At 40.4% G+C, this 23,892-nt stretch overlaps 1 protein-coding gene across 13 annotated transcripts in view; it reads left to right on the forward strand.

Annotated features, from left to right (window-relative positions):
• The window catches only part of TENM2 (teneurin transmembrane protein 2), an 806,981-nt gene that overhangs the window by 609,950 nt on the left and 173,139 nt on the right, over positions 1–23,892 (forward strand). For 7 of the 13 annotated variants that reach the window (XM_077823698.1, XM_077823694.1, XM_077823687.1 and 4 more), the window contains one exon: positions 20,990–21,112. The exons of 1 other annotated variant lie outside the window; for it this stretch is intronic. In XM_077823698.1, coding sequence (XP_077679824.1) covers positions 20,990–21,112 — 123 coding nt within the window. Of the gene's footprint in view, positions 1–20,989; positions 21,118–23,892 lie in introns of all 13 variants that reach the window. 5 more of the 13 variants (XM_077823697.1, XM_077823695.1, XM_077823696.1 and 2 more) reach the window with 1 other exon arrangement.

A 23,892-nucleotide genomic window follows, 5' to 3' on the forward strand; every position in this document is an offset into this window, starting at 1 on the left:
TTCTTTTGCATTGTTTTGCATGCAACTCTTGCATTTTAGTGGATTTCATCATCTTAGCAAGTATGCCATGGATTCACAATTAGACAGAGACAATGATTTTCTTTTTCTTCTGCATTGCTGTTGTATTCTGTTGGTTTTGATTGGCAGTGGTGGAGAGTATAATTGGAGCTCTGAGTCTTGTGAGTGTGCCCAAGACAGAATACTGGAGGCCAAATTCTGCCCTATGATTTGCACAGGGGACTCCTGCTGAAGTCAATGGAAGCCCCACATACCCTTCTCAGGACAGAACTGAACACTGTGTACTTAAATTGTCCAGAATCAGCTCTAACTTGTTGGTTTTTTACCTAAGCATTTATGTCCTGCATGATGGATTTATATGAGAAAAATGATGTGAGGATGTGGTATTCAATTTGTCAACAATTGAGAGACACTTTGATGGTCAGGGTAGAGCACAGACTATTGCAGAATGTACATATTAATGGCCTGATTCTGTAAACCCTTCCTTGTCTGTGGAGGCCCTTTGATATTAGTGAGACTGCTCTTGTGAATAAGAACTATTTGTGCGAGTAAGGGTCTGCAGGATCATTCCTTGTGATCTGAGATTTAAAAGCCCTGGCAATTGCTAAGATACACAGTGAAAGGTGGAGTGTTTTTTTTACTACTATTATTATTATTACACTAATGAAGTATTTTTAAAGTGTTGCTCAGGTCCATGTAGCTCGGTGGGTTATATCTGAGGCTTTTCTGAAGTGGAATTGTTTAAAAAAAAAATAAATCTGGTCTTGTCTGATGATTACATTACTCCATTTTCATCATGGTGTAACTCCATTGAGATGAATGTATTTACACCACCGTAACACTAGAGTAACACAGGGGTGGATCAGGCCATTTAAATTAAATCTATTTAGTGTTCCATCTGTCACGTACTGTACCCTAAGAAAAATCAAAAGACCAATTAAATTACATCGTCACAGTATGAAAAAAGAGGAAAATGTCTGCAATATTTTTTACATGTAGTAAGACCGATCTGAAACATTTATGTGTTCAGAATTGTGTCTCAAGCATTTTTTTCTTGCTCTGTATTTAAAAATTGATAACCTGGGGAAAAAAGACTGCTGAGTTATAAAAACATTTTTTTTTCTTGTAATAGTGTCATCTACTGGTAAGTCATTATTAAACTTAGGATTTAAATTTGTAAGTGACCTTGACTAAAGTTTTATCATTTGAAGAATTTTCTTTAATGGCTTAGTGTATCTTCTGCTTACTTCATGACTTGATCTGGAGCACTACTTACAAAAAAAGGAAACAACTGAAATGTGCCATCAATTCAGATGAAAACTGGGTAATCTTAGGATTCCTGTTCTTGCCGATGGCTCAGATAGCCAGCTTGCAAACTCTCCTGGGGAACCTGGGCTACCAGTCTCCTGGAACTGGCAGCCGTTTATTGGCGTTAGCTTTGGGAATAATCTTCACTCTGTTGATTTCCTTTGCACAGAGGTTGTTTAATGTCATCGGAATGACATTGCTTTGTTGTGCATGCCGCATCTTGCAAGCAGCCGAACTGTTCCCTACAGGGGAAAAAATGGCTGCAGCATGCACGCTGTATGCTCTGTACACGTAATCCCCTCACTTGCACTGCATGCAGCACATATGCTGCGCTCATGCTGTGTAAATAATATATTTCTGTAAGAGATGGTCTGTCAGACCCAGAAACGATGCTCCAGGCTCAGGTTTTCTTCTATTTAAATGGTAAAACTTTATTGGATTTTACAGCATGCAAATGCAAAAATTAGAAAAAATGAAATGGACAAAGGAATAACTAATATAGCTTTACTAGCTGCTTGAAAAGTGGAGAATTAGTAGCCTGAATCTCTTATTCTTAAACTACTCACTATCTACTATGGGATAAATACTTTCTTGGATGGTTTTGTGAGGCAAAACGTTGTCTATATGGGTGTCTCCCTTATACAGATGTCTCAGGTCTTATCAGAAGAACATTCTTCTGAATGTGGGCTGCGGATACTTACTCAGGTTTGTTATGCATGCACTCCATTGGTCTGCGCCTGCACCCTACACCTCCTCATGCTCCAAACTGAGGGCATAATGGACAGAGAGGACCAGCCACCTCTCCAGTTTCTTTCTGCTATGCGAGGCCTGAGAGAGAACCTCTTCAATGTCTGCAGCATTTGCTAGCTTCTACCTCGAACTGAAAATATTTGTAAATAGCTTTTAGGTATAGTTTTTATAGTTAGATATGTGTAATTTTTAGTAGTTAGGGCCTTAGGGGTCTCCCCCTACCTGAAGACTCCCCCCTCCTCTGTCCTGTACCGGGTGACTGGAATGCTCAAGATCCTGGGATTCAAGAACTGTATTTCCTGCCCTTGGGCCTCTCCTTTCAGCAACGACAAACTCATGTGCCTCTAATAGCTTGGGGAAGCTCATGTCTCCTTGAAGTGCACTATTTCCCTAACTTGTCAAGGCTGCGAATATAGGCTCTGGGGATTCCTAATGCATCACACTAAGAGGGCCCCAGTCCGACAGTGGCCCATCATACTGCCCTGCTGTATATCAGGCAGAGGCACTGAGAAGTGTCCCTCTGAGCACAGTGGGCTCCGGAGTTGATAGGAGTAGAGCAAAGGACTCCTCCAAATAGTGGCAAGAGGAGGGTATGAAACACACTTGTAAGGAGTGAGAAAAATTCTCCATCAGGTCCTCATCCAAGAAGAGGACCTCTTCTCTGACATCCTCCAAATCAGGTGAGTTTCCATGTCCTGGTATGGGAATGTCCAGCGCTTAGGAGAACCACAGTGCCAAACTGGCATTAACTGCAGGAGCACTGATCCTTCTTACATGGTCTTCCATAGGATTAAGTCTCCCTGAGATCACACCCAAGATGATTTTGAAATTCCATCTAAATCAGACTATTCATTTAGCTGTTTTCTGTTCAAAGCCACATGGCACCATTAAGTAGAGGAAGCTTCATCTTCTAGATGTCCTATTGACATTGGCATTCCAACTGCAAAGGATTAAATCCTTTAGGAAATCACCTAGATTAGCTATATTCTTTGCAGGAACATATGAGGGATGAAGCGATCTCATCCCAAAGACTGTCCAAATGGATTTTGGGTTCCATCTGGCTGTTACAAACTAATGGTGACCCTTCCCCTGCAAGGGGTGTAGATCCATTCAGTCAGATCCCAGGCTGCATCAGTAGCCTCATTTTGAAAGGTCCCTCTCCTGGAAGTGTGTAAAGCAGCAATATGGAGCTCTGCTCATGCTTTCATGAGGCATTATGCCCTGGTGCAAGATTCTCCAGCTGATGCATGCTTCAGCAGAGCAGTGTTCCAATTGATCATATAGCAAGGGTCCTCCCACCCTCCTGAATTAATACTACTTGTAAATGACCCACAATGGAATACACCTATAGGGACCATCACTTGAAGAAGAATGACAGGTTACTTACCTTACAGTAACTAGAGTTCTTCAAGATGCATGGTCCTTAGTTGTATTACCTGGCCTCCTTCCCCTCTGCTGTAAAGTCTTATCCTAGGGTTCTTCACGATAGGAAGGTACCATCCCATATCCCTAGGTTTGGAGCATGAGGAGGAGACAGTGCAGACACAGCACAATAGACACCACTAGCAAGAATCTCCCATTCTCAGCCACCTGGAGTGCATGCATGCCCATAGTGGAATACAGATAAGGACCACTCGGAGAACTCAAGTTACTGTAAGGTAAGTAATCTTTCTTTATTGAGAGATAATGTATATGGAAAATAAGAGCTGTCTTAGCAGTCTCAGTGTTAGCTATGAAATATACAGGTTCCCTAGGATCACAAGTTCCAGTCCATGAAAGGCTGAAGTGAACATTCTTCTGAGCTAGCTCCTTGCACTTTACTGTGCCAGAGGTCTTTGGCCTGGTCTAGGAAATTAGATTGGTATAACTATGTTGCTTAGGGATGTGAAAAATCCACATCCTGAGCAATGCAGTTAAAGCGACCTCACACCCAGCGTAGACAGCACTTGGTCAACAGGTGAATGCTCTTGTTGCGCTAGCTACCGCCTCTCAGGGAGCTGGTGTACCTATACTGATGGGAGAACCCCTCCTGTTGACATAGATCGTGTCTTCACTGAGGTGCTACAGCGGCTACATTTTAAGTGTAGACAAGCCCTTTTGTTTTATGGATGCCTATGCAAATTAAGAGATGGAACTATGTCTCATGGCACCCTTCCCTAGACTTTTCATACTTGCCTGCAGCTCCCCAAACCTCAGACTGTTAGCTCCCTCTGTGCAAGCTGGTAGGGGAGATGGAAGGAGAGAACAATGAAAAATGAAAATCATTCTCTTGTCAGGTATATTAGTTCAAAGCAGGCCGGTCACTGCTTCAGTCAAGATGGGCTTATTTAAAATCCACAGACAAGGGCAGAAATTGGCTAGTTATTTTGGCATAGCTTTCTACTACTGGGGAGGGCTGCGTATGTAATAGCAAGCAGGAAAATGAGAGAACAGAACTCTGAATCCAGCTGGCTGACTCCCTGTCTGTTATGAAGTGAATAAACTGAAGTGGGCGGTCTGGGACCCGCAGCCACCCAGGCACAATTCTGTAGAGGGCTGTGGCTGACGCATTTTGTTTCATCTGGCTTCGATGCTAGCTCATGGTTTGATGGCAAGCCAGCTGCATCTCCCAGCAGCGTTTGTGCTTGTACCTGTCAAACATTCATGTCCTGAATGGATTTGGGGGATGTATAAGCTGCCAGATATGGACTTTAATCTCTTCAGCAGCTTCCTGGCATCCGACTGAGATGGGATCATGAATGGGGAGCCATCTGACTGACTGACATGTTCCTTGACTGACAAATCGTGTGTGGATGCAGTGCATCGTTCCTGGGAGGCCCAGTGCAACAACTCAGATCCCTTAGGTCTCAAATTGCCAGTGCGTAAAACCCTTAAATTCCACTGTGTCCTGCATGAACATTGAAGATCCTATTGTCCTTTTTGTAAGATCAGGGGTTCAGTCCATTGGCTTGATCAAAATTTAACCTCTCCGCATTTCTGTCTTGCTTGGTTTGTCACCCTCTACACCAAAGATTGCACTTCAGCTACATTGTATGTATATAGATTGTAAAGCACTTCGTGATCCTTTGAAGTTAAAGGTTCTATATGAATGTAAGATGACAGATATATATAAGGAAAGATCTCTACTAAAAATATTTTGCTATGGGAAGGGTTAGTAATCCTGCCACCATATTTGATGGGAAAGCTTTGCTTTGGTGATTTCATCAGAGTTTCACAATACTCTCAAGAGGCTTACCCTAGGCTTCTGAAACTTTTGGTAAATCTTATCTGCTTGTTAAATCATCCCTTTTAAGAATTTGTAGTCATCATGCTCTTTGTTGTTGTTTTTTCTCCATTGACCTATAAAAACTCTAAGAGCTTTTGCCATCCTAACATGGAGAAAGGTATAACTTACTGATTTTTTTTTAATGTAACATTCCTTCATCTTCAAGGCTATTCTGTGACTTGGTCTCAAAGTCATACAATTTCTTCTTACCAATGCATGGTATAGTAGAGTTTGTATAGCGGACTTTTCATAAACATCAGTCTTATAATAAAAGCTCCCATCCCATCACTTGTGTTTAAAAACTATGAACTTAGAAAGCCTGCTGCAGACAGTGTCAGGAGTTTTACTGATCTTAGGCCTTAGGCACATTCATTTGAATTGCTTTGAAAATGCATATCCAAAATTCAATAAAATAAGACAGTTTGATGGTACAGCTGCAACGTATCCCCTCCAGCTGGGTAAGCCGAGATGATTTCAAGGCCCTGGACTAGAAGAGCCTGGGTGTGATGTAGAGATTGTACAGATAGCTGCCAGAGAAGAGATTCTGGCAGCTCTGCTACTGCACTGCTCTCTGCCTTTTGATTTGTGGAGTAACAGTGGCTTTTGTTCAAAATGGGGTCCCTTGCCTGCTTTCCTAGATACAGATTTGCTGGTGCAACACTGGCAGCAAGCCAGTAGGAGGGGTTGCCTCAAGGGTAATGAATACAAGGTAGGAAAAAACAATAACATCACTGTGCTCCGGTTGTTTTGAAAGTGACTGGCTATTCTGAATACCTTGATATGGATCCAGAACGATCCACTCTGTAGGCAAGTTTAGTTAAACTGCATTCAGAAATCATAACTTATCTGTGGGCAAACACCGTTGCTTTTGCATAGAGAAGGCAAGTCATGTGATCCCAAATGAAATTTGCATGGTTCTTTACTCAAAAAAGCTAATGTCAGTTATTGTCCCTTTTGTGCATATCAATGCCTTGGTTCTTTAAGCCCGTTTAAGTACACAAGAGCATGTATTGTTTTTGAAAAAAATATTATTACCTTCCCGGTACTGCAAGACAATATATAATGTAGACCCTTCTCTACATAGTTGTTCAATATTTAATGCAATATTACAAATCTATATTAAAATTATGAAGCATAAAATACTTCGGCTGCTGGATTCTACACTGCTGAGATAATGTGCTATTGAATAGTGAAAATGTTCCCCTTCTGCCCTGTACACCCAAAATTTCCAAAACTCTTTTTTTGCACCAGGACATTTCTTATCTCTAGTGTAGTACTGCTAGCCTTGTGGAGTGTCATAACCCTGGCACAATTAGCACTGTGCCTAAAGTTGAGATAATCAGAGTGTACATGTAGGGACATTATTGAAGCACCAAATCCCTGAACTGCACGGTATGTCCCCAGCTACTGAAAGGGCTACCATGAAATTTAATTTAGAATTTTACATATACTTTTTGAATTGGAAATCTCAATAATAATTTTCCCTTTGCTCAGCCTTTTAACTGTGAAATTCAGATGGGGAGTTTAGAAGCAGCAGGTAATGTCACAGCACTCTGGAGGGATTTTACCAGAATTCTGCTATAGTGCTTGCAAGTGTCATTTCCATATTTAACTAATTTCAGTTTTTAATTAGCTCTGTGTGAAAAATGAGAGTTCACGCTGAGCTAAGCTGTCAGCATAGACTCTTGTTTCCTTTTTAGCCTCTCAGGACAATTACAGAGGAAAAAAAAGAGGAGTGCTTCAATAAATGAGCTTGAGCACGGCTCTTCCAGGCCTTCACGTTGTTCATTGACGGGGAGGAAGTGACAGGATTGTGTCCAGCTTGCCATAATGGCAAAGAGTGGCACTCTGAATCCATTTCTGGTACAGATTTGATTTATTAAAGATTCAAGGAAATTTTTAGACTTGACCCGGAATAGGAGCAGACGACAAAATAATTTATATTCTCTTCCTAAATCTCTAAGATACCGTATGGTCATTTACTCTGTTTGTAACAGAACTTAAACATTCCAACCTAATTATTTATTGCACTGAATAACAGTGAGGTAGGCAGCATTCCACTTTAGAAGAAACACTGGGAAACAATTTTTTCATGGCACTTTCTGTAGCCTAAGGCTGAACAATTCAGTGCACTGAAGGCTCCTGCGTGTAATTTATGTGGTCCCCTATAAATAGATAACTGATTTTGATTTAATTCCATGATGCAGTATAGGGATGGACATTTGTTAATCCTCCATATGAAGAGAAAATTTACCACCAGGGACTTACATGCAAATTTAAACTATGTACTCTTCAAAAATGTATTGAGTTTTTGCAAACTCTACAAAACTATTTGATGAACGGGTTTATAAAACAGTTTTTGGAAGTAGAACAGATAGAGGACCTGAATTTCATTTACATAACATCCATGTTAATAGCATTATTTGTTTTTAAAAAGAAGGTATCAATTGAAACACCAAACCAATATTTAAATGGAAAATTAGCAATAAAACTATGTGTTGTGTTACCACAGATTTTTTTAGAGATGTCCTGAAGGTTGTTATATATAGGGATGAGTGAGTTTTGTAATACCCGTATTTTCATTTCATCCACTTATTGCATGAAAATATTGGTACAGTGCATTTCACTTATAACTGATGTGGTTATTATAGACAGCCACTTACAGGAGACAGAAGCAGATTTTCTCTTATTAGACTATAAACCACATACATCTTTCACAAATTAAAAAGGGTGGAAGAAACCTCAGTTACAACAGACACTTTCTGGGCATTTAGGGGTGTTAGTAATATTACGAATGGAGAAGCTAGACCCACTGAGGAAACTTGTCAGATGTGGAAGTGAAATAGAGGAGCTACCAATTATTTTCCTTCAAAACTATTGAGGGTCTGCTTTGTAAACCTGCTTCTGATGTTAAGAAAATACTCCAAAGGAGAATAAATCTACATTTTTTTCCAGTGAACTACTCCCTGTAACAATCATCTGTTCTTCCTGTTTAAGAGCTTCAGAAAACAGCTACCATAGCAGATTTATGTGTTGGGGAAACTAGAATACTTATTACTTTCAGCAGTAAACTTGCTTCACAAAAAATCGTGTGCCTTGACTGCCAAGTTAATTCAGATAAATACTGAGTAGAGAGACTGAAATGCTGGATGGATTTTTGACTGCTGTCTAATTTTTAAAATATATATTATTTACTTCTCCTTTGGTCACCACATAGAGCCCTACTGTACATGTCTGGGCTCTGGCTACTGAATTTTATGGACAAAAAGGAGAGCACAGACCATTCATCATAAATACCATCATTGTATATTTTGTTACCATAGCATTTTCTCTGTCTGTGTGTCTGCCCCTCTCTCTCCATGTATTTCTATGAGTGTGCCATCTTTCTGGAGGAGAATTCCCAGTGACTTAAATTGCGTCAGCCATAAATGTTTTAAGTTTTATTACATTGTTTGACATAATTTATGTACAGACCTTTAAATATTATAGGTAACTGAATTTATCGTGTAAGGTAATTTTGTTGAGGGTGAATTCTCTAACATTTTATTCTATGCGTAAATATAGTGCATGCAATGATGCATGCATTAATTTCTCTACTACTCAAGTTCAATTCAGGGTTCAATTTAAGATGTTGAGTTTTTTCTATAGTTTTTCATGGGTTAGGTTGCAGTTCCCTGAGGGAACGTCACTCTCCCCAGGATCTGCTGTAACATTTCAGGTCACCTGAGATGCTCAAGCTAACAGAATAGTCCTGGGGTGATATCTTGACCCAACTGAACTTCAGGTCAAAATTCTCATTGACTGCAATAGGGACCTGGGTTTCACCCCTAGTATTTAAACACATTTGAAACTGGCAGTGAGCATGCTGCATTGCTGACCCCAGTCTACGAAATTGGCTTCTTGACACACCTCAAGTCTCTTGACATTTAGGGCACAGTGCAAGGCTCTTGTCTCGTCTTCAGCATCTTTTTGGGGAAACAACTGGAAATTGCTTTGTTTGAGGGGATGTCCCATGTTCTTTACTTCTCATAAAAGAGGTAACAATATGCATCTTGTTATAGTTTTTATATGTGCCATGAGATGAAATTGGGCACATTTTTTGTAAATGTGGAAGAGAAAAATTAAATGAAACAGTAATATATTCTGAATAAATTTAGACTCTAGTCTGTGCTTTTGAGTGCTAATGTGAAAGCCATACAAGTCAGGTATCAACCCTAGATATTGAATAAAGAACACAACAGGCCAAATTTTCATACTTGAGTGTTTAAAGTTAGGTACCTACATTTGTATTGAGGTGCCCAAATCCCGATTGAGGATGCCTCTGATATCTATGGGCCAGACTTTCAAGGACACTGAACATGTGTAGTTCCCATTGATTTTAATAGGAACTGCAGTTTTCTCTTACCCTTTTTCAGTCTTGTATATTTGAGGGCAGGGACTATCCTGTTAAGCTCTTTAAGGCTGTTAAGCTCTTTGAGGGCAGGGACTGTCTTTTATTAGATGTTTGTATCATTCCTAGCGTAATGGGCCCCAATCTCAGCCTCGGCCCATGGGCATTACTGTAACACAAATAAATAATAATAATTAAATTGCTGCATGTTGTTCTATTGCAGTAGATGCTAAGACACAGATGCAGAGCAAGGAAAGAAAGATCAGTGAGTTTCCATTTTGGCAGTTACCGTAATGGAAAAGTAAACAAACCTCTAACATTGAAAACCTGCCAAGAACCTGGCTGGTACAGGATTGAAAACTGAACATGTCCTGGTAAGCCCACGGGAGATGGTAGATTGACGCTCAAATAATGGAGAAAGAAAACATATTTATTCAAACATATATAAATAATCATGGAGACATTGCTCCTTTAAAAAAAGTAGGTATAAAAAATCAACAGCACTAGAACAGTTAAATAGCATTAACTGACTTGTCTTAGTTTTCTAAGTCTGTTTTTCATTTAGGGCTCTGCACCTTTGTTCTTGCTTAGATATCACATCTTTGGATCAATAGGACATCCACCAATCTAAAACATTAATAATACCAGGCTTACAAGGATTAGAGTGGGTTGAATTCTGCATAGATACTATATATAATCTTTACTTTCTCCCTTGTATATCATAGAACATTATTTGGGCTGTAATATATAGTTTGATGTGTATCATACAAATTAACAAGCTAAAATACATGTTCACTATCAAAAATGAATGAAAATCTTTTGGGAAAGCAGAACTGTTTATTATCACTGTGGTTCTTTTATCTTTGTGATCACAGGAGAGCTTTTAAATCCACAATAGTAATTCATGCCTGGATCAAAACTTTCTAATATCATATGTGTAACATATTACAGCCACATGACTATTTTAAAATATATTTTTAAAGCTTTTATATGATTTCTTTTAAAGGAAAAAATGGTATGACAGAACGCTGTGCTTTGGAAAAGGTACTCAGCAAGCATAATGTTTCTGCTGCTATGTTCATCTGCATGTGGATCCTTCTATTCTATGGACAATGGACTAGCTTGCCATAACATGTAGTCCAAATCTATTTTTGGAGACTGTATACAAAGGAATAAAGGTGGAGGAGAAATATTTCATTTGTATAAAAATCAGAAGTGGACCCAAGCTGCAAAATTTGGATCTGGCCTTTGAATCGCCAAAGCTTGGAGCAGTTAGAGTCTAGGATTTGTAGAATGGATGATACATTTGAAATTTGAATCTGGCACCAGTGTGGGGAGATAGGTATTCAGATACAGGGTTTAAATTCAGGAAATCTCTAATAAAATATTGACATTATGCACACTTTAGTTACATTCAGTTTTAAAGCAAAATATTATACAAAATGTAGTGTAAGCAAAATCTGATTCTGAGAGGGGGTAATTTAGTGGTCTAAAAATAAGGTTTGAAATTCCTATACTTCCTAGAACCACAATTTCAAGTTCTGGTAAGATCAATTCAGTCCTTCCTCCTTTTGATGTGAAATGAAAATTAGTTGAGTTCCATGCACTTGGTTGTGTGAGATTTTTTTTTAAATGAGACCTTAAAATTGAGGTTCCGTCTGTTCTGGTTGAACACAAAAGATCTCATGGTATGCCTTCTAAAAGTAAGGTTTTCTAGTGTTTTTGTCTAGTGTCCCCTTACCCTACTCTTGTTCCACCCCAGAAGCAGTTGCATTTTAACCTTCCAGCATGAAAGGCGCTATGTATGATAAATACAAATATTATTATTTATAGTCACCCAGTTCCAGCATTCAGAGGAACACAAAAGACTGCAATCTTGAATCTTAAGATTGTATAAAATGAACTCGCTCTTTTGGCAGTCTCAAAAACTGATTAATCTTGTGCCAATTTTCTGCACTCTATACAATCTAGGGCCTGTCATGAGAATGGATGAATGGTGTGCCGCATTCTGTTCCTCTTGTACGGTTTTTGTCACAAGACTTCAGATCCTGAATGCAGCATGCAATGCTGTTATCCTTCTTGTGACAAAAATTGCATTTGGAAAGTGGCACAAAATCAAAACATTTCTGTGAGGAGGATTGAAAGGGGAGCAGACAAAAGAGTATAAAATGGAAATTCAGTCTCATTGCAGTCAGAATAGCAGGCAGAGAACTAATAATGATACAGATTGTGACTATTGTTCCAAGCTATCTTTTACTCTGCTTTCTTGTGGGGCTCCCGGGAATTTGAAGCCAGGTCTTCAGATCATTTTTTTTCTCCATAATGTAATTCCAAGTGTGTGTAAGCTTTTCAAGTATTTTTGAAGTAGAAAGACTGAAGTTGGACATAGAGGGGTAAATTTTCAAAGCATTGCATGGGAGATAGGCGCACAAATCCCATTACTGCTAATGGGATTTGTGGGCGTATCTTTCAAGCACTACTTTGAAAATTTATTCCATTCAGTTTGTTGCAGTTCAGGAGGAGAGAAATCACTGAGTTGGTTTGAAAAAAGTGTTTTGTTTTTATATTTTGTGTTTTCCACTCTTACATATAAGCACATCAAAAATCAAATACCTTATTGCCTTGCTTCCGTCTTCTTTTTTTCCTGCAGTAATAAATGTATCCAAAAGAAAATAATTAATAATTCTCAGCAGAAGCATCCTTTTCCCCCCGCTGCTGATCATAATATTTCACTCTTTCACAGCACTCTTTTATTAACTGTATAATAGCAGCATACTAGGCACTCTGCAGAGGGGTTATAAAATAAGAGCCCTGTCCCAAACAGTTAAGAATCCAAATGTGAATTAACATGTAAAGAGCCAGATAGCACCAGGGAAATACTGCCCTACGTGGTGAGGAACCAACCTTCCCTAGCATCATGTCTCAGAAAAGCAGAAAAACACAATCTGTCCTGTATCTCTCTGGCATGCGGAAGGAGCGTGCCTGGCATTTCCTCCCTAAGGGAGGGGAGCACTATGCTCTTCTCTCTGAAAACAATAAGCTACACCATAGAGAAGATGGCAGAAGTAGGGACAAAGCTCTGGCCCCACCTTTCTCATGCCCCTGACTTGTGCCCCAGGGTATGAAGATGTGACTCTCATTGGTAATTGTATTTGTGAGCCAGCCCCTGTATTGGGAGGACAGTGGGTGACTTCTGGCACCCTTGTGTCCCCCTTGCGCCATTCATATGGCCCAGAGGTAATTTAGGCCTAAATAGGTGTGGGTTTCCATATTTCATGAAACATTTCTCACAACATTCTTGTGTAGTAAATAAATATGGTCTCCCTCTTTCTCACTCGCGCGCTCTCTCTCTCTCTGGAAAGATTATAGATAAAAAACTGTAACTTGTAAGATGTTTAGCTACAGTACCATGGTGATAGTACAGAATAAAAACATAGGTAAGTAGTATTCTGAACCTCATTCCGCTAATAGGGATGTTGAGACATCCCCTGATTTTACTCCCTGTAGCATTGCGGTAACATCTCTGTATTCAGTGGAGTTCTCCAGTTTAACACAACATTCAAATAGGAACTGAATATGGCCCTAGGCGGTTAAATGACTTGGCCAATGACGCATGATGCAACCTTTTTGTATTTTTTGTATTGTATCATGCATGTGCTGATAATGCTTCAAATAACACCAAATGTATGTTTAATTTAAATGTATTAAAGCAGTTAGTACATGTTAAATAACTTACCAGTCTTATGAGAAGCATATTATTGAGGTTTAACAACTGTGGGGGAAAAAAATCATCTATTAGTTGTGAAAACAAGTATAGTTAATAAGCAGTTATCTTATTTACATATTACAATGGTCATATTAAATCTAGATCAAATGATAGATTTAGGAAATCATACTTTAAACTGCCCTGTAAGGAACAATCCTGCACTGGCACATGAAGGACTAGGTGACATAATAGGTCTATTCCAGTCTCTGACTTCTCTGATGCTATGAAAGTGCAATTCAGATGTTTCACATGAGCAAGTTTGGTAGAGTTCTTAATCACCTAACCCTGCAGCCTGATTGCATAGCTTCCCTAAACAATTGGCATTTCTCAAGTAAAAGAATATGCCTAATAAAACAATTTGATTGCTGTGTCTAAAATGTATCTCTTAAGAAAGTGTAAACTGTGTTAGTTGTGTTAATGAAGTCTGCTAGCAGATTGTTTTTTTTAAAAAATACTTATTCACTTCTCCCACAACCAGAATTGACCCTACTCTTCTATTAAACACATAGAGTAAGTGTTTATATGTGAGTGAGAACAAATTTCAGCACTGGATTGAGGAACTTGCAATAAGTGGGGTCTGGTATACTGCATTCCCAGCCTGTAAAAATGTCCTAATGCTAAGTCACAAGGGCATCCAAGAACCTAACTGCCTCTGGAAAATGATCTGTGGTATTAGGACCTATGGATTTGCTGGGAAGGGTCTGTTCAAGCATTTGTCAAGGCATCAGGACTGGTGAATGAGCAGGGGAGTGTTTTGGTGCCTCAGAGCATATCTAGGGGTTAAGACTCAAGAGAAGGCATCCAGACTGGTGAATGGAGCTGAAGAGTGTGTTTTTGCTGCAAGGCACTGGGGCAGGTGAAAGCTGCAAGGAGAGCAGACATTATAAACAAAAGTGGCCTGAGTTTGGGGGCCAGGCTAGATTCACTGGGTGCCCCCACAAAACCATAATGACAGACCTGACAGCTTTATCTTATTCATGTCAGGCATCACACCTAGCAGAATAGTTTTTCCCTCTGTTTGTGTGACACAAATAAGTGCAAAAAGGGACACAAACACACATGCAGTGCTCCTGAACCTGTTCCCTATTATTACTGTTATTTAGCTGTAAATAGTGCTCATTAGTCTGTGATATCTTGAAAAGACCCTGATGAAACCTAATTCTCTGTTAACAAACTATTTTATTGTGATACTCTATGAAGAATAACAGGGAATCTTACCCCAAGAATCTGAAAGAAGAACAGAGAGATATTTTATCTGGCATTGTAGTGCAGGGGATATGCAGTATCCTCCCATTACAAAAAAAAAAAAAAAGAAAGAAAAAGAAAAGCACACCTATTGCTTATCCTAGAAATGTTTGCCATGTGCTAGGTAAATATATAGAGAGAGATATATTTTAATGACAGAGTACTAATTTCTCCATTTGGTTATACTGGAGCAATCCCTTTGTTTTAAGTGGGTTACACTGATGTAAATGAGGGAGAAGAACTTGGATCATAGATTCCAAACTTCCTGAGGCTGAGTCTCATTTACATTGCCAAAGGGGTATAAAGAGACCTTAGTGTAACTAAGAATCATGGCCTCTCCGTTCAACATCTGACTTGGAGACAGTTGCCTCTTCCGTCATTTAACGAGAAGTCAAATATTCTGCTCTTCCTCCAGTTACATATTGACACTGCTGATCCTTAAAAAATCCTCTGCTCCTCATTGCCCTATCTGTAAACACAGCTGAGGGCTGACTGCCATGTGTACACAAACCAAAGACAATGTCACTCTCCATATAACTTCTAATACTTATTGATTGGCTTTTGTCGGGTTTATTCCATTGCCACCCATTGTGTGTGAGAAAATGTTTAGTCATGCCCCACAAGGCTGTAGTGCCCTGTACACAAAGGACACAGTATCTGCTTCCAGAGCTGCCACTGCCTTACTGAACCTAACGCCTCTCTGGACTTTTGCGCAGAGTCTGTTAGCTGTGCATCACTGTTACCAGTCTTGTTCCTGCTTTCTTTTTTGTTAGCTTTTTCATGAGCATTCATATGGCCATTTATTTTATTTTAAATTTTGGGGGGTGGAATTTATCCATCCATTCAGGTGTTTAGAAGGCAAACATCATTGTAGTATTTGAGCACCTTAATGCTCATCTCTCTTTAAATGAACGGAAGCCCTGGCTAGACTCAAGCATAATGGTGTAAGGCACTTGTGCAGATTTTCTCCATACAGTTCCTTCATTGCCTCTCTCTCTTGACCTTATGAACCCTTGCTATTCCCGTCTTGGGCCTCTCTTGAGGAGAGATTGACAATCGTGATAAATTGTACATCCATTTTGTAATGCGGGCAAGTAATCCCTTGGGACTAGGCCTACCACACTCATTTCATTTGTGACTTGTGTCAGACTTGAACCTGTTTCTCCAGAGAGAAAATGCTAAAACACTAACCCACTGTGTCTTCTAGCCCTCCAGCAACTGGCCACTAATGAGCAATGTGAGTTCAACAAAGACCAGTTTTTGACATACATAGGTTTATGTTGCTGTGGTTAAACAAGAATATCTGCAGTTAAGAATCATGTTTCTAAGCTTAGTAATTATTGTCATTTAATAGGAATTGAACTTATAATTAAATTCAGTTTTTTTACAAAATCATTGTGCCTGGATTCGGTTATCATGTTTTTTGTAGCTATCAGGATGTTTATGTGTTAGGACAAAAATACAAAACTTCCTTCGGTTCATATGAGTGCTTCCATGAGTTGAGACAATATGCAGATCAGGTAAAAGTTCAAAATAGAGAAATTTCCCTTAGCGTATGTACTCCAGAATTATATGCCACTATATGGCTTATTAGAAGTCTCTTCCTTCCCTAGAGCAGTGTCATTCAGGGAAGTCCTTGGCATTATGGTTTTTGTAACAGGAAAATTCAATAGGCCTTATTTTGAACTCATGCTGGTGTCAGGAGTAATTTCACTAAAGTCAATGTTAAATTGGTACAAGGTCAGAAGTGAAGCTCACAGTATTTCTGGTCTCCTACATGAGAATAACCCACAGTGGACAATGGGTCTATGGTATTTATTCTGTAATTCTTTTGTTGATATAAATTTGATGGACCAGCTTCTGCTCTCAGTCACACTGGAGTGAATCTGGAATAATGTCATAGAACTAACTAGCATTAGCTAGATTTAAACTGACGCAGCTCAGAGCAGAATTTGACCTGGAGTTTCTAAAAAGTTACCCCACCTTGGGATGCAGTTATGCTTGACCACTGTTGGCAAATGTAATGATCTGATAAATTTGCCTATGTAAAACTTAAGAATTCTGGTTGATTTTATGAAATTGCTGTATTATTGAATTCCTCAGTGTATGATGAACCAGCCATTTACAGACAGGGCTGATGTCTCCCAGCTAGGGAGCTGTGAGCTAGAGAGCTGTGACAGCAGCAACAAAGAGTCCTTACCCTGAATAGTCTTCCATTAGGCACCCTAGAACAATGGCGTGAGTGCAGTCTAAAGGCAACTAGTTCTAACCAGGTTGTCTGCAGGCGGTGTGGTTGGAGCAGTGGAAAATACCCAGCAGAAAAGAAGAAACAAGGTATTAGAACAGGTTTTTAAAAACACAGCCTCTGTAAGATTCAGGAGAACACAATGGTACGTGCACTCTGAGCTGAGGAACCTTCTGACTGCCAGACTTGAACAAGCTAAAGGCAGCTTGGTGCATGAACATGGAGAGTCCATGCCTGGAAGAGAAGGCTTAGCCGAGTAGTAAGGTCCAGGATAGAGCATCTAGGACCCTGAAAAGACACTGACCAAATCCCAGAGGATGCACAAGAGGAGTGAGGAAACTGAGGCAGGGATTTGCATGAAGGTTTTGTTTTTCCATAGAACTGTATATCTCTTGTGGTATCTAAAAGTAAAGTGTGGTTGGTTTAGAAATTCCTCTGCAAAGGCTGTATCTCACTTGCTTCAAGTGTCATGTGTCCCTGAAGGGTTAAACTGTAACTGAGAGTGGAGCTCTGGGGAAAGTGTGCTTAAGTGACTGGGCTGTGTTGGGAGATCAGCACTGGTCCTAGGTGATCATGGGGTCCCACTCCCTGGAAGTAGTACTAGACAGAGAGTCTGTGCCTGGGAAGTGTGCCCAAGAGTCCAGAGCTAGAGGCTGTGGTTGGAGCCTCCCCGTGTCCAAAGGGGTCCACCTAAGATTGCCAACTTTCTAATCACACAAAACCGAACACCCGAGGCCCCGCCCCTCGCTCACTACATTCCCCCTCCCTCAGTGGCTCGCTGTCCCCCACCCTCACTCACTTTCACTGGGCTGGGGCAGAGGCTTAGGTTGCGGGAGGGGATGAGGGCTCTGGCTGGGGGTGCGGTCTCTGGGGTGGGGCTGAGAATTTGAGGGGTTTGAGGTGCAGGAGGGGGCTCCAGGTTTGGGGGGGCTCAGGGCTGGAGCAGGGAGTTGGGGCACGGGCTTACCTCATGTGGCTCCCGGTCAACGGTGTATGGAGGCTAACACAGACTGCCTGCCTGTCCTGACACCGCGTTACGCGCACCCCGGAAGCGGCCAACAGCAAGTCCAGCGCTAGTAGGTGTGGGGGGTAGGAGGCGCCGCATGCTGCTCTTACTTGCAGGCACCACCCCCCCACCAACTCCCATTGGCCAGTCCCCCCAGGCCGAGGAGCCGGACCTGCTGGCTGCTTCCGGGGCGCAGCGTGGTCGGTGGTGTTGACCGAAACTGCCAGAGTCCAGTAGTTCCAGTCTTGGAAACTGGACTCCTGGGCACCCTAGGTCCAACACAGCTGACTGGTGAGCATCCACAAGGGGTAGCTCCACCTGGACTGTGGCAAAAAGTAACAGCATGTCAGTGGTGAGGAAGATTAAGCCCCAGCATCAGTTTTCTCAGATGTAGTTTTTAAAGAACCAAAGTAGACCACAGGAGAAGTATAGGCACTCATTGGGCCAAATTTCACTGCTGGTGTAAGTGTGCACAACTTCTGAATATATCCCACTTTTTCTAATTACGAATGTATTCCTTTGCTGCAGGCATTCTTGTCTGATTAACAGTACAAAAGGTTAATCATATAAATTTTACCATCTCAGGGTCTTTTGAAGCTTGAGAGAATAGATGGCTTCTTTCTGTCACTACTCAGCTGCTTCTCACAGCTGCAATATACAATACCAAAGTGTAGTTTTTCTCCCAGACCCATAATACAACCAAATTCCCATACAGTATTCTTAGCAGAAGATGAATATGTCTCCTGTTTACAAACGGGCTTACTTTTTTTAGTGGAAGTTCATCATGGATGTAAGTGCTAGATAGATGGGACATGCAGAAGATTGTCATCTTCTCCCTGTTGTCTCTATAGAGGCCTATGGTAGACATGCAAATCCCAGCCCTGTTAGGAGTGATTTATAATTGCTCCTTCCTAATATGCATCTATGATTAAAGCACAGAGCAGCAGAGTTTATTAATGAAATCCTGGCATACTTGGAAGCAGATGGATCAGGGTTTGTCTTAACACTACGTTAATAAGATCTTTTTTAATTCCTTGTTTGAATTTACCTGGTAGTTATAAATTAGCAAATATACTACTCTTGGAAAGACTAACCACTAGTTATGTTTTCCTTATCTCTTTCTCGTAAAAAAGTAATGCTTCTTACTTGAAGCAATAGACTTTCATCTCTTAAAGTAAATGACCTATATTTAAGGTAACAATTGTAAGAGAAAATTAGATACAATTTTGAACAGAAACAGCTTTCTGAGTGTTACTTCAGCATAGATACTATGAGTCTGATGGTCCCTTATCTAGGTTATTCCCACTACAGGCTCTTAAATTCATTGAAGTATCACTCATTCTTTGTGTGGATTGATCCATCCAGACCAGTAAAAGTGTGTTGAGCCCTGAAACCTGCACATCACTACCAGAGGCAAGGACCATCCGTACAAAAGTCCTGTACTTCCTCATTACTGCCAGGCCTTCTCCAGGTCCTCTGAAAGCAGCAGTGTAGCTTTCATGCTCACAGCTCAGAAGGGGGGAGACCACATAAATTAATGATCACTTGGTCATTATTAGCTGGCGCCAGTCTGGCCCATGTGCTTAGTGGAAAGATGGTGCCATGGAGAGCAGCTGCTCCCCCTGCCTCTGGCCTGCTTCCCTGAACACTGTGGAGACCAAACCCTGCAGAGCCCTTTCAGAGGGGTTTCCAAGAGGTTGAGAAGCAGTGGAAAGCATGCTGCAGAGCCTGCAGCTCCATTCCATAGCCACTCAGTTGGGACCATTGGGTTCTTTTATCCTTCTGTATGGGGGCATGTGTTGTTCAAAGTTTTTATTTTTAATCTTAACCTGGAGCAGTCATGCCTATATTGATACTCTACATTCAGAGATAACTGCATGAACCATTTTCTATGCATTACTAATTACCTTTCCTGTGATCATTTTTTTTTTCTTACCGATCCCTATGTCAAATCTGTGAGCATATTGTCATGCTGGCTCTCAAGTGCTGGAGATGTGTTTTATTGGACACTGTCTATCTGTTTGTGACGATTTTAATTCTACGGTGGATGCTTGTAATTTGGTGCATTGTCACTGAGATCTGATGTGGCAGAACTGAGCTATTAAAGGGACCATAACTAAAGTGTGGTGTGTGGTCCACAAAATAATGGTGAGCCCCTCCTGCTGCTGTGCCATAGCTAGCGGAAAGCGTTCTCCTTGATGCTGTGTACGTTCTTTTGAGTGGCATCAGTGATGATCGTGGACAGACAAATAAAATTCGCTTTGTTGGCACTTCAAACACAGCAGGAAACAAAATGAGCCACAGGGCTCTTATATGATGAAAGTATGGAAATTTATGCAAGTAACTTACATTTATGCAAGGGGAAGACGTGTATATAAATGTCTATTGCAGCACCTGAAGGATGCACCCCAAGTCCTTGCCAAACAGACAAGACAAAAAAGTATTTTCAAGTGTGTAATCTGATAACACAGTCAAGAGCAAAATCAAAATAAAAGCTGCTGCTGTCAGTTTAAATATATGAAAATAAACACTAAATAATCCAGTGAGGAAATTCTGTTTGGGATCAATTGTGCTTTAGTGTATTTTAGATCTAATATAAGTTTATACTTCAGGAAGTATCACACTTCGTATTAAAAAATGTCATCTCTTTTTAACTTACTCTTTTAAGAAATTTGTATAATTTGGGGAATATTGAGAAACAAAGAGCTTGCTCCCAGTGTCTAAAATTGCTTGTCTGTATGTTTTTGTTTGTCCAGAGATGGATGATACGTTTTCCCATCGCGTTTTGTTATTTACTGTTCATGGTAAATGAACGAATATAAACCAAGTCAATGTGAGCCTGCTGCTTTTTTTAACACGTTAATTTGACCCTGGAACAAGCTGTTTTTACAACATCTTCTTGAAGTGGTTTAATTGAAAATGGCTGCTGCCCCTCCCATTGACTTTTTAATTTATGTATTGCATAGTTATTTTTCATTACTTTGTCTCTCCTGCAGCAATGCATCTGCTCGGACTAAACTGGCAGTTACAGCCAGCAGACGGACACACCTTTAACAATGGGATAAGAACTGGATTGCCAGGGACTGATGATGTAGCAACAATGCCATCTGGAGGCAAAGGTGAGGTTACAGCTGCATCTTTTGCAGTCTACGGTCTTGGAAACTCAAGCCAGACTTTTCTCATGGTGCTGTTTGTAATAAATGTACTTCAGGAAGAGGTATGCAAAAATATTTATTTATGACCTCTGCATTCTGCTGCAGTAATCCTATACTGACCTGGCTCTTTGCCTGGGTATAACTATCCAAATGCCTTCTCTACCTGTAGTAATTCACAAAAATCTTTAGACCCTGGACTCCAAGATACTAAATAAAGAGAATACTACCAAACATCCCAGGAAAAAGAAAAGGCTAGACACAGCATCAAAAAAAGAAATACACTATACTGTCTGAAAGGAAAGTGGAGAGAGCTTTGGCCCCTGCTGGGACCACATTTTACAATCTTGTCCTGATTTAGGCAAAGCTCTTATTGAAGTTACTGGGAATGCTGCCTGAGTAAGGACAGCAGAATTTGACTCCCTAGTGAATAAGCTTCCCGTTAATATTAGTAAAGGGCAGTAGAGGAGATTATTGAAGGAGTCATGCTCCATATTATTCCAGGGAGAAAATAGAGACAATGGATGATAAGTGAGGTGGAGTAGCAGGCAATAAGGAAGAATGCAGCATGAGAACAGCACATTATATAGTTAAGAGAGTAACAAATTCAAGAGAGCATATTTCATGTACTGGCTTGTAACAACCTTTGTTCAGAAACGAAAAACATACGTCTTTTTCTGTTTGACTGAGTGCAAAACTTCCTTTTGCTCTATTTTTATACCCCTCTTTTTATTGATTATTATAGTGATGTTTTTAGTAATAATCAACACTGATCATTGTTTCAAAGCATTTCACAGTTCGCTCTCAGATTGTCCTGTGAAGCAAGAAGGTCAAATGAGCAAACTGAGACACTGAGAGGACGAATGACTTGTGCAAAGCTACAATATTAGTCAGTGGAAGTATTTTGGATACAGAACAGAACTGTGTGGCTCCTCTGACCTGTAGTTATGGTGTTGGAATGTACACTATCACTGATCACTCCTGAGGTGAATGATATTGCAATGGGGGTGCCCACTGCTCAAATAGAGTAATAGAGTAGAGTAGGAAGTATAGAAAAGCTGGATCTGAGGTTAATGCCTGGGACTGGGAAGCAGGAGAGCTGAATCCAATTCTCAACTGTGCCATATTCCTGTGGTGAATCCTTAGGCATGCCTTTGTGCCTCAGTTTCCCCATATGTTAAACAGAGGTATTAATATTTACCTCACAAGGGTGTTGTGAAGGTGGACTTATTAATGGTGGCAAAACACTTTTAGTTCTTCAGATGAAGATGTATGGGCTTTCAGAGTTGCTGAGCACCTTCAGCTCCTGCAGAGTTAATCTGAAGTTATAGCGCTAAGCACTTCTAAAAATTAAACCCTAAGTACAATGCAGAATTATCATATTATATCACTGTTACATTTTGTCCAGTGTGTACATGAGTGAGAGCCCCTATGTTACTAAATAGAAACATGAAGATCTTGTTGCTTTTACACGTTTTACTAAAGTGACTTAAATGTTAATAAAACCTTTGAAAAACAACACATTTAGGTAAGTATCCTTCTACCATTAAATATAACGAATGGCAGAATGTCTGAAATGTAATGAATGACAGAAAAGCAGACCCTGATAGCAGAGAGGGTGTGAGAGGTTTTCTCCCCGCTCCCTTCATTTATATAATTTAAAGTTAATATTGCTAGTCCAGCACTTTTTAGGAAAGCCTCTGGCAGCTTTTCACATAACAGCCATTTCAGGTCTGCCCTTCCTGGCTGTGCAGAGTGACCTTTTATAATTGACATGGCTCAGGATGAAGCCAGTCTCTTTAAAATATTGGTCTTCCAAAGAAACCTTTAACCCTTCGTATGAAAACAGCCACTTACATGCAAGCTGTGTCATCACAGCGGGCAGGCCATTTAAAGGCAGTGCCACTTGTGGCAGCTGGAGGGGGGGAGAAGTTGCAGGGAGGGGAGGAACAAGCAGATATTTCTGACTGATCTGTCTATCTCTTATCCCTGGGCTAAATTCTGCTCTGAGTTTCAGCAGTGTAAATCCAGAGTAACATAAATGATTTCACTAGTGTACACTGGCATAACTGAGAGCAGGAACTAGCTTTTTGATAATAAAATCATAATTCTTTATATTTATACACTGTAGCTCAGTGGAGGCTGGTGATGTCTGAACATGCTATAGCTAAATGAAAACAGGGCATGCTTACTGTTGCCTTAGAGTCCCAACGCTCATTTAAAAACTGGGGGATTTGAGGAGGAGGGCAAAGGGAAACTTTATTCCTTCATGCAGGTAGCAATGCAGGTTCTCTCCGTAATACTGAAGTGAGCACTGGGTGATCTGACTATCTAACTCATATTGCCAGGTAGAAATGTAGTGTGTGGGTTACAGGTCTTGTCCTCAAGCCATATCCTGCAATCAGCAGCAAGTACAAGCCATGGATGCACATGCTTAAAGAATCAGTAAACTGCACCCACTCCACAGTGAATGCTCTTTGCCAGGAATCCTGCTGTGAATGGCAAGCATCTGTTTGCAGAAGCTGAGGATCTGCCCTGTAGTGTTTTTGTATACAAAAACAGTCTACAAATATTTCAAGGGAGTAAAAAAACTGATGATGGACAGATATCATTTAGCAGAGTAAAAAGAACTGGAATAATGGTGTGAAACTAATATAGGGGAAATATTGGCTGAATATCAGGAAAAGCTTCCTGACACTGAGGTCTATTAACCCTGTAGAACTGTCTCAAAAGGAAATTGGTGGAAG

The sequence above is a fragment of the Eretmochelys imbricata genome, chromosome 8, assembly GCF_965152235.1.
Source record: "Eretmochelys imbricata isolate rEreImb1 chromosome 8, rEreImb1.hap1, whole genome shotgun sequence".
In the NCBI taxonomy this organism is placed as follows: Eukaryota; Metazoa; Chordata; order Testudines; family Cheloniidae; genus Eretmochelys; species Eretmochelys imbricata.